The following is a 12,276-nucleotide window of genomic DNA, read 5'->3' as shown; positions in this document are numbered from 1 at the left end:
TCGCCCTTTACATGTGAGTGGCGAGGGATATTTCTTTACAATAATCTGTCTACATTTTGAGATCGTTTCATCCTTGGAGATCAAAATGCAGGTAAGTTGCAGAGAGTGATGTTTCCTACTGAATCCCGAACAATAACGACACAGTACCGTTACGGGAAGGCGCTGTTGTGGTACAGACCGAGTGAGCGTGTTGTGGCTTGGACTGCTGCAAGGAGAAGTGGTTTCTTTCTCCATGAAAATCGTGACTCCCGCTCTGGTCCACAATCTAACTGTTCGTTGGATTGTACAACTAGCGCACGGTGTTATCGACATTTGGAACTCTATTCGTGACACACACAACTGATAAAAATGACTATTTGTACTGGTAGACTAAATATACTGGAAAGAGGAAGACCAAATATTAAAACCCAATCTCATGATCGTTGACAATGCTTGCACTGGATGATCAGAAAGGAAAATGCCCTTATTTGCATACGGGAGTAGACAATTATGGTACCAACTTTGTCAACATTAAGATGCTTATGGTATGAACATTTAATTTGAAAGTCAAACAAAACAGAGTCATTTCACTATTTGTGCAAGTAAATTCGAGATATCTACATTGCTGTCATAGTTCCTCCTGGGTACAATGTGTGAAGCTCATTTCTTGTGTCCCCCGCTGGATATTGCTAAAAGCAGCGAAAGCGATACTCACTCAGTCATATTTCCATGTCTTGTACAAGTCTCTGACAAAAGTTATTCTCAACAGGAGAAGATCATCAAGCTAGCCTGCAAAGTAGAATCTGTCTGACTAGACTAATCCAAACCTCTGTCAGTGTCGCACCAAATCTACGGTCTCAAAAATATTTACTTCATTCATCAACAACAGTTGTCTAATCTAGACTTGCTTTAGCCAAGATTGAAAATTGTGAGAGAAAGGACCAATTTATTATGTAATTGACTCTCTCTGATATGGATGGGCTTTTCACACATCCCACTCACACATCTTGTAAGCTGTTCTCCTTAACAAGCACTGTGTTCACCATATAGATTGATAATAAGAATGACCACAAGTCACCGGTAATGTAGTGTATTCTCCTTATAGTTGTTTACATCTTGTGTGATACAGTTTCCCGCAATATCCAAAGTACCGGGTAAACATTATCTCGTTACGTCATATGAGGGCGTCAAGTATCGATGTGTTGTCTGAGTAAACTAGGATGGCTTCCTTCCATTTTCTGTTGTGTTTGGCATGGCACAAGAGCGTGCATACTCCCGAGTATTAATGTGTGAATACACGACAGGTAGCATGCCACATATATTACAGGTGCAGGCCTAGCTAAAACGATCAAACTCCTAAGCAGTTACATTTGATAAGGATTGAAAGTAAATACAACTGCCAAGATCAATATTGTTTGAATAATAGTGTTCACTTTTCTCACAAACATACTTCTGCTTGATACGTGAACTCTCACTTCCATGAACATGATGAAATGAACAGCAAGAAATGTCCTGTTTGAGACATATTCAAATCACACATCAGGTCAATCAGTAATGGCCGTGAAGTTTCCAAGTGTTTTGACTGTAAATATGCCATGGTATTTCCTTATTACAGCATAGCCACATCTGCTGTTACTCTGCTAGGCATGTACAATGTAAACATGTCAACTGTACCCGATACATATTAGTGTTGGCATTTCCCCAAAGCATTTAGGTAGTATTGTACTTGTAGACACATCTTCAATCTTGACTTTTCATATGAGATACCAAAGGATTTAACTATTTGCTCAAAATCCGATTTCTGTCTAATTCAGACTGCTGTTTAAACAGACTTATGTCCTGGGCCCACTTGCACAAAGTGATCTTAGTGCTAAGATGATCGTAACTTCAATACTTTAATATAGGCTTACGATAGTCTTAGCGCTAAGATCACTTTGTGCAAGTGGACCCTGGTCTCATTCAAATACTGTTTAGACATATCATTGTACACTGACCCTGTGATGACAAGGTCTTTGTCTAATTGAGTATTATGGTTATTTGGGATATCCTGATTAACTTAGATATTAGAACAGAATCTGGCAACACATGCATGATCATGATGGTATAGCTGTTGCACACTATACATGCTATGCATTGGCAAATATAGCCATCTGTTATCATATACTTAACATACTATTTTCTGGCATTGAGATATATATATATATGTATATCGTTAATAATGTTAATAAATATGTATATAATGTATTATATTATAAGATAAGACTTTATTATCCCAAGGGATATTCCGTGGTCTAGTGGTAGAGTGTCCGCCCAGAGAGCGGAAGGTCTGGGGTTTGATCCCCGGTCGCATCATACCAAAAGACGTTAAAAGATGATACTTGTTGTTACCCTGTCTGGCGCTTGGCATTTAGGGGCTTAAACAAGGACTGGTCAGCTCGGAGTCAGTATACTATGTCTGAGTGGGGTATTCATGTTAAACTGCGGCATGGTATCTCAATGAGCTAGCACTATAAATCGGCATCAGTCTGGACTAGTATTAGCAGACAAACACACACGTGCTTGCACGTCGCTATGTAAGTGCAATAATCTTGGACGCAACGTTAAACCCTAACCAAACCCAAGGGATATTCATATTGCACAGTTGCTGAGCACTAAATTATGTACATAAGAAAATAAGACACTTACTAATAAAACTACAGGTAAAAACATGTTGTTATATTTAGGTTTTGAGTATGTGTATGTTTACTTTTGGAGAATTGTTTTTGGAGTAATTTATGTCTTAGCTGTTCAAGAAATACTAGATGCCTGCTTATCTAGGGCCTGCTCCACAGAGCTGTCTAGCGATAATGTAACGCAGACTTCCATACTTTAACATATTGTACTATAGAAAGTGAGTGAGTGGGTATGGTTTTACGGCGCTTTTAGCAATATTCCAGCAATATCACAGCAGGGGACACCAGAATTGGCTTCACACATAGTATCCATGTCGGGAATTGAACCCGGGTCTTCGGCGAGACAAGCAAATGATTTAACAACTAGGCAACCTGACGGCCCATGAACTATAGAAATGTTTTCTGTTTTTCCCATAAAAAACAGTAATCATGTATAGTGGTATTATTCCTAATTAAGAAGACCATATCATGTGGGTAACAGGTGTTTCACTCACTGCACATGCTGCAGGTATAAGTTGTCCTTGGTGGTTTGATGCCATTCATGGTGATTAATCATACTGGTAAAGGATAGGGCTGAAATGATCCACATAATTCATAACGATATGATATATGATATATTAATACATATTAATAACTAAATCAGGGATCTGCTCAGAGGTTATAATTTGGCTTAAAACCTGTAGTCTGTCAGTAAAAATTTCCAAATTGGTATAAACAAATTCCCAGTGAGTGAGTGAATATGGTTTTATGCCGCTTTGGGCAATATTCCAGCAATAGCACGGAGAGGGACACCACAAATGGGGTTTACACATTGTATCCATGTGGGGAATCAAACCCAGGTCTTTGTTGTGACGAGTGAACACTTTAACCACTAGGCTACCCCACCGCCCCTCACAAATTCCCAATTTATGTTAATATAGTTACAGCAAATATATGGCTTATATTTCACTGATAACTGATAAGAAGAAGTGGCATTATTGTATTAATTGCAATGTTGAAATACCTCTATATTTAAGAATAAAATACATGTTAACTCATAAAATTCCAATTTTGCGAACATAATAATTTTCCAAATTTGCCTGACATGGGCATTTGGTTTAGAATACTATGTAAATCCATGTGAATGCACTGCACTATCTTATTTCAAAATTGTCTAAATTACAAGTATCATAACAGCAAATAAAACAACATTCAGTAATTCAAGCAATGTAACTTGAAGATAGTGACTCATATGTAGAACCATTGTGTAGCGAGTATACAGAATATTCAAGTTCTTAGAAAGTGTATGAAACTATTTATCGACTCTCCAACATTTTCATTGCTGAGCATGTAGAGCACCTGTTGTTATGTGATGGTGTTGTTGCAGGACCCAAATGCCGACACTGAGTGGAATGATGTACTTCGAGCTAAGGGCATCATCCCGCCCAAGGAGAAGGAAGTCACCGAGGATGACCTTGTCAACATGGTGGAGCAGACCATCCATGAGAAGAGCCAAGGTCAGTACAGTACGGCTCAAAAAGCAAGTTTACCTGTAACATTGGTTTATTGGCCTCAGCATACCAAAAGATGGTACTTGTTGTTGCCCTGCCCAGAGGTTGGCATTATGGGGATAAAACAAGGACTCAGAGCTCCAGATAAGCTGCGTATCTGCGTAAAATACGCATCAGAAATGCAGAAATACGCAGTAAAATAAAATACAAGCGTATCAAATACACAACGAACATTACAGATACGCTATAAAAATAAAACATGTGCATATCATTTAAATATTGTGAAGTAACCCTGCGTATTCGATTAGCAAACCAACAACATATTTTGAAATTATAAACGGGCATTCCGTCAACCTTGCTAAACTCCACGATGACGGTTACATCATGATCATTTGCCATCACACTTTCTTGTGGAAGTATCGTGGTATTTTTGAGTCCTAAAGCTCTCGAACCCACACGACACCAGTTTGCAGGGACTAGATGAATAGTGTTTTTAAATATTTAACTTAAATACCCACATGTGTAAAAACTAGTGGGAAACAGAAATTTAAAATGCATTTTAAAATGCATGGGTAAAATACCCACAACACAAAAAGCTTATCTAGAGCTCTGAGGACTGAACGGCTTCTGAGTGGCTATACCAGTCTCGAAAAAGCAGACATACGCACACAGACATACAGAGACATATACATGTACATGCATGTCTATATATCAGTACAATAATCTTGAACGTGATGTTAATCCCCTTTTTACCTTACCTCCAACTTTGTTTAATTTGTGTAGCTTTTCACATACCCTTTGAGCAAAGGTCGAGTGGCCAAGTTATCGAAGGCACTGCAACATGTTTTGCAGAGTCCCCCTCATCGTAAAGAATTATATTGGTTGATTGCAGGATTTGCAAAGAATGTGCACTGTCATCTTTGCTTTAGTTTAACAGATATTTTCAAAATCTTTTCATGTTTTAATCAAGGTGCTCACTAGGGCTGGGACGGGTAACTTTGGTACTTGGGTCGGGTGGGTACAGAGTAGGACCTGGGTACCAACAGGATTACACGGACCGTGGTTAATCACATGATATATTGTTTAATGACAAAAAATATCTAGAATTCTATGGCTGATCTGCAAGTTACTAATGTTTGCATTTCTTTTTGACTAAGCACCATTCCTTCTGACCTTTATAGGTTTGAATAAAGATAAAACTTCAGTCAACTTCAGTGTATGCATGACCAGATCGTTATATGTGTGTATCCAAATACATTTTACCAGGACTACGGTCAAACTATTCCCAATCGGACATTTTGTGCCCAACTAGGGTTGGGTAAAAGCGGGGTGGGTACCCTGGTTGTAAATTTGGTAAATTCTCAGCCCTAGTGCCCACGTAATTTGATGCACCCATTTTTTTACAAGATAGATTTTGATTATAGATCAGATCGTCTTGACTGGGCGCCACCATTTTGTTTGAAGCAGTGCAAATGATATAAGAAGTGGAATCTGATTGTCAATAGGACGGACATTGAAGGGACATAACTTGTAATCACCACTGGTGGCGCTACGATTGAGCCCAGAAATATCAGCTAAGTTCAACAAGGGTGGAAACTTGACTTTTACAGTCAGTTAACTCCCTTGCCTCGTGAAGATTTTAACTCCCTTGCCTTGTGATGATGCATCCAATAGACGTGTTGCGATACAATGCATATTTCCATTTTTGCCAACAACCCATTCATAAACATGATAGACTCAAGCAAGTCCCTCAGCCTTAATCATAACATTGCCTCCTGTAGCCCTCATTGTACCTTGTTATCTTAGGGAAGGCGTTAGCAGACATGAATCTGGACGAGCTGGACGAAAATGAAGATGACATCGATGAAGAAGAAGAGAGAATGTTTGAAGAATACAAGTGAGTGCTGAGAGTATCTGGATGCCACGGAAACTGAATGTCCATTAACTGTGATGGTTGTTGGTCTAATGGGTTGATAATTGGTAGTTAATTAAGATCAACATCACCATCCTTAATCACCTGGAGACCGCCTCCGTGGTCGAATGGTAGAGCGTCTGCCCGGAGAGCGGAAGGTCCAGGGTTCGATCCCCAGCTGCGTCATACCAAAAGACGTTAAAAGATGGTCTGTCTGGCGCTTGGCATTAAGGGGATAAAACAAGGACTGGACGGCTCGGAGTCAGTATACTGTGTCTGAGTGGGGTATTCATGTTAAACTGCGGCATTGTATCTCAATGTGCTAGCACCATAAATCGACATCAGTCCGGACTAGTACAAGCAGCCAAACACACATACACGTGCATGCACGTCGCTATATAAGTGCGATAATCTTGGATGCGACGTTAAACCTCATTTCACCTCACCTTAATCACCTTCATGGCATGGATTCTGGATTAACAGGGTCCAGAGTATAAGGGTTTCAATGTACATGGTATCTGGATTAACAGGAATCAGAGTATAAGGGTTTCAATGTACATGGATCTAGATTAACAGGAATCAGAGTATAAGGGTTTCAATGTAAATGGTATCTGGATTAACAGGGTCCAGTGTATTAGGGTTTTAATGTACATGGTGTGTGGATTAATAGGGTCCAGAGTATATGGGTTTCAATGTATATGGATCTAGATTAACAGGGTCCAGAGTATAAGGGTTTCAATGTACATGGATCTAGATTAACAGGGATCAGAGTATAAGGGTTTGAGTGTACATGATGTCTGGATTAACAGGGATCAGAGTATAAGGGTTTCAATGTACATGATGTCTGGATTAACAGGAATCAGAGTATAAGGGTTTCAATGTAAATGGTATCTGGATTAACAGGGTCCAGTGTATTAGGGTTTTAATGTACATGGTGTGTGGATTAATAGGGTCCAGAGTATATGGGTTTCAATGTATATGGATCTAGATTAACAGGGTCCAGAGTATAAGGGTTTCAATGTACATGGATCTAGATTAACAGGGATCAGAGTATAAGGGTTTCATTGTACATGGTGTCTAGATTAACAGGGTCCAGAGTATAAGGGTTTCAATGTATATGGATCTAGATTAACAGGGATCAGAGTATAAGGGTTTCAATGTACATGATGTCTGGATTAACAGGGTCCAGAGTATAAGGGTTTCAATGTACATGGTGTCTAGATTAACAGGGACCAGAGTATAAGGGTTTCAATGTACATGGATCTAGATTAACAGGGATCAGAGTATAAGGGTTTCAATGTACATGGTGTCTAGATTAACAGGGACCAGAGTGTAAGGGTTTGAGTGTACATGATGTCTGGATTAACAGGGATCAGAGTATAAGGGTTTCAATGTACATGATGTCTGGATTAACAGGAATCTGAGTATAAGGGTTTGAGTGTACATGGTTTAGGTATCATATCTTCTTATTGTGTTTGAAGTCTGACATTTGACATAGCTGTGATTGTACGTCGGTATGCAGCTTAGGATAACTCAGGCCCATTTCTGAACTCACCAACTGTAGTATTGCAGTGTAACACCATACTCACTCACAAGAATAACTCTGACCGTCTCCATGCTCTTGTGGATAGAGCGACTGCCTTAAGAAGGACAGTCAGTGGTTCAACCCCCAGATGGTACTTGTTGTTGCCATGCCTGGTGCATGGTAATAAAGGGATATAAAAGGACTGGTCGGATCAAAATAAGTATAATGTGTCTCAGTTGATTATGCAGCATGGTATCTCAGTGGGCTAGCACTATAAACCCAGCCCTAAATGTTACATTATTGTCTTGAAGGCAATGTTACACACAATGTTAAATACTACCGAAACAAAGAACTTTAAAAAAATCCCAATGTTGAACAAAATAACAATGTTTTCTCAATTCGCCGGCCAGGGGCACCTAGCTTGACATCATCTGTATATCCATGCTTGTGGCCAAGTAGCGGCCTCTGAGCAGGTCTTCCTGAAACCAGCATACAGTAATGGCAGCTCAAAGACACCATCAGCACTGACTCTGGAGGACAACATCAAAGCCGTTGATTCACTTGGTGTTTCTCTCTGCTTCCAGGAGACAAAGAATAGCAGAAATGAAGGCAGCACAGATGAAGAGTAACTATGGCGATGTCTTGGAGATCACAAAAGCTGACTGGGTGAAGGAAGTAAACAAGGCTGGCGAGGATGTGTGGGTGGTGGTGCATGTGTACCAAGATGGGTAAGATACATCTCTCCATGTGGAGGGTGGTGCAAGTGTAATAACTAGGGCTGGGACGATACACTAACAGTGCGATCTGATACGTATCACGATACCTTGCTCACGGTCAGATACATATCGCGATACTTGCATACATGTGCTCTTATCTGTTGTGTGTAAGACAGGACGGCCAAATACCTGACACTAATGATTGACAGTTGGCAGTGTTAGGTATAGTGCAGTGGATGAAAATATTTACGTTTTTACTACTCATTTTCACTAGTAATTAGTGTTTGGTGTAACATTTATTAAAGAATATATTTGAGGTAAGAATCGATCATTTTCACTTAGGGTGCCATGGTGATCGATACTTGTATGATCAGAAGTAAAATACCATCTTTATTTAACTGACTTTAAAAGTCCAGTTTCCACCCTTGCCGAACTAGGCTGGTATTATGGAGTTACATTTTGGCTGGACTAACGAGTCTATGCATAGTTCAATCAAAATCGTGCACCGAAAACGAAATCTGGTTCGTAAACTGTCGTGCAGATTTCTGTCGATTGCAGGATTTGCAAAGCATGTGCACAGCCAACTTGTTGTCAGCAGATATTTTCCAAATCTTTTCATGTTTTTAATCAAGGTTACGTGATTTCGCGACGTAAGACCCGTTTTATCACAATATAGATCTTGATTATCGATCAGATCATCCTGCCTGGACTCAGCCATTTTGTTTGAAGCAAATGCAAGTGATATGAGAGATGGAATCTGATTGGTCAACAGGAGAGGCTTTGAAGGGACATAACTGGTAATAGCCACTGGTGGAGCTGCGATCGAGCCCAGTAATTCCAGCGTAGTTCGGCAAGGGTGGAAACTGGACTTTTAAAGTCAGTCAACTATCTTGCCTCGGAAAGATGTTAAAACACGCGATCCACCAATGCATCAATGTATTGTCCCACTACTAGTAATAACCAGCAACACCAGAGTGGCATTGCAGCCAATAGGTCACAGATCTAGTTGTGAAATGTGTTTTAATCTTTAAGTCTGTTTTCATTTACTTCATCTCATGATTTAATTTTAATATATGGCATATATATCTGTTGTTTTTGTGTATAAAGAACACTTATTGTTAAAAATGAAAATGTTAGATAAATCATACATTTGGCCACACAAAACCAATTCAAGCCCTTGTCAAACACCAGGTAAGTTATACACTTATCCTATCTCCCACTTAGCATTTCTTCTTCGATCCTATGTGGAAACATGCTTGAACAAAGTTCCAGCTTCTAAAAAACAATTCACCCAAACACATCCCAGTATCACCATTGTCATGCACCCAACAACTGGGATTACCCATGTAATCTGTGCCTAGTGACCTTACACAACCTGATCCTAAGATCGCTCTGTGGAGCGAAGCCCAGTACTTCTTAGGATAGAGCGTAAGGAGTTAGCATAGTGTGGCTGTAAGGAATTCACTAATACAAATGTTCAGTACCTGTTTTGATTTTCAGCATTCCTTTGTGTAAGCTGGTGAATCAACATTTATCAAACCTAGCCAGAAAGTTCCCAGCAACCAAGTTTGTGAAAGGCGTGTCTTCAGTCTGCATCCCTAACTATCCTGACAAGAACCTGCCAACCGTCTTCATCTATTGTAATGACGACCTCAAGAAGCAGTTTGTGGGGCCGATAGCATTCGGAGGGATGAACCTAAAACAGGATGGTGAGATTGACAACTGTTTCTATTCTTGTGTCTTTTTTAAAAGAAATACATAATCATTATGCAAAAACAATTGTCAAGTTGTGATATTTATTAAGCTGTGCAGAGTTGTGTCCCTTAGGCATGCCAGAAACCTATGATCATAGGTTTGAATCCCAGTTTTGCCCTGGTTATGTTTTTAGGTTTGTCAGTACCATAACTCTGTTGTGGGTTTCACTAAAGTGATAAAAATCTAAGACCCGCATCACTTTGAACATTCCTCCACATCCAGCTGCCACTCTGTGATATTACTTTAATACAGTTCAAGACAGTCTTAAACTCACTCACTCAGGTGTTTAACATGTTAAAAAGATGTCAGTTATGTCAACATATGGAATTGGAGACTTACTGGGTTTACAATGTGGAGTTATGTTACTATGGTGACCTGTCCGTTTGAGTTTGATGAAACTAAATTCGATTTGGAGCCATGCTCGCAAAATGAAGCAAGCCTTGCAAGGTTCAGTTCATCTTCCAGAGGCAAGGGAGTTTAAAAGTCCAGTTTCCACCCTTGATGAACTAGGTTGGATTTATGGAGTTATATTTTGGCTGGACTAACAAGTCTATGCATAGTCCAATCAAAATCCTGTAATGAAATTGAAATCCTGTTAATAAACAATATGGCAACCGCCGTGCCGAATTGATGCACTTTGCAAGGTATAACCCGTTTTTCTAACAATAAAGATTTTTATTATCGATGGAATTGACTTGACTGGGTATTGCCATTTTGTTTGAAGCAAGTGCAAGAGATAGAAGAGGTGAAGTCTGATTGGTCACTAGAGGGGACATAAAAGGGACATAACTCGTAATAGCCACTAGTGGCGCTACGATCGAGTTACAAAATTCCAGCATAGTTTGGCAAGGGTGGAAACTCCCCTGCCACAGGAAGATGGTTTCAGTTTTAAGTTCTACGATAATAATCGTAGCTCAATCCCTTGTTTGCCTGAGAAGAAAGAGGAATGATAGACTTCATGTCTATCAGCACTATCAGAGAACCGTAATGTTGTTTTGTTTCAGAACTCGAATGGATGCTTGCTCAGATAGGAGCTGTGAAAACTGACCTGGAGGAATCACCCAAGAAAGAAATCAGAGATGTCATGAACTTGGCAGTGCGTCAGAGTGCAATAAATGACGACAGTGATGACGACTACTGAACTTCTGTTACACCAATTTCTCACTGATATTAAGCTGCATTTCCCGAGCATTCCCCCGGTACAGAGAGGGGTGTGTATGTGTGTGTGGGTGTGTGTGCGTGCACAGAGACAAGGGAGACCACTCCACTTCATCAAGACATCCACCAAACCATGTGGGGCTTCATACCACAGATTGCCACCCAGGACTCCTACGTAGTCGGCTAAAATGATTATTTGGTCACGCCTACTAGTCATTGGACCTTCTCTTATTTGATGATTTACCATTTTTTCTTCTCAAAGCCCTCAGTTTATGGAGATAAAATGCGAAAAAAAATTAAAATTAGTCCTGTTATTGTGCGTGTTAAAAAGAAGGGACATGTTGAGAAATGCTTTTCTAAATTTTTGATATTTTAATAATGTGTCATTTTTGTGAAATGTGACGGAAATTTTAAAGTTTTTATATTGAAAACACAATCAAACGCTGAATTGTGATGTTGGCAGTCAGCAAACCAAGCAATAAAAATAATAACCTGTACAATAAGGCATGCCGTGCTGTGTGAGAGATTGTCAAAATATGATAGTTTCTGCTACTTTTATGGATACCTTCATCGTGAATATTTTTGGCTCAGGTCTTACGGCTATTGTTACCATGGTAACTGATGTGAATTTCCGATGACCCAGATAAAGAGGATAATGTGTTCTTATTTTAATGAATTCTAGGTCAGTGTATAATATTATTTCAAAAATACTTCTTTATAAGTTGATTATTCTTGTCTGATAGTAATTGATTTAAGTAAATGATTCTTTCAAAATCTTCATTTCAGTATTAGGTTGATATATACTTGGCAGTGTCACCATGGTTACTGCCCTGAGCAAATTACTTAAAATGTGCAGACAATGTCTGTCTCTTGGACTTCCATGTTTTCCTGTGTTAGTAATTAAATTGTTCTAGTTGGCAGGACTCGAAATGAAGTAAAACGTCCTGATATGTATGCAGCTGAAGGTGTAATGCTGTTTTGCATAGTGCGCACATGTAAACAGTGACAGATGGCATCTTCCCGAGGCAAGAGAGTTAACTGACTATAAAAGTACAGTTTTCACCCTTGC

The 12,276-nt window shown here is 39.5% G+C and overlaps 1 protein-coding gene across 1 annotated transcript; it reads left to right on the top strand.

Annotated features, from left to right (window-relative positions):
• On the top strand, positions 1-11,987 carry LOC139475224 (phosducin-like protein 3). The gene is made up of 6 exons (XM_071258473.1): positions 1-91; positions 4,018-4,147; positions 5,948-6,038; positions 8,163-8,306; positions 9,795-10,003; positions 11,054-11,987. Exons 1-6 carry the CDS (start codon positions 86-88, stop codon positions 11,188-11,190), a joined length of 717 nt encoding a protein of 238 aa, XP_071114574.1. The 5' UTR covers positions 1-85; the 3' UTR covers positions 11,191-11,987.
• The last annotated feature ends 289 nt before the right edge of the window (positions 11,988-12,276 follow it).

This window comes from Haliotis cracherodii, unplaced genomic scaffold (genome assembly GCF_022045235.1).
Source record: "Haliotis cracherodii isolate W230 unplaced genomic scaffold, xgHalCrac1.p SCAF_1, whole genome shotgun sequence".
Classification (NCBI taxonomy): Eukaryota; Metazoa; Mollusca; class Gastropoda; order Lepetellida; family Haliotidae; genus Haliotis; species Haliotis cracherodii.
The sequence above is the reverse complement of the archived record's forward strand: the minus strand, read 5'-3'. Positions and strand labels throughout refer to the sequence as shown.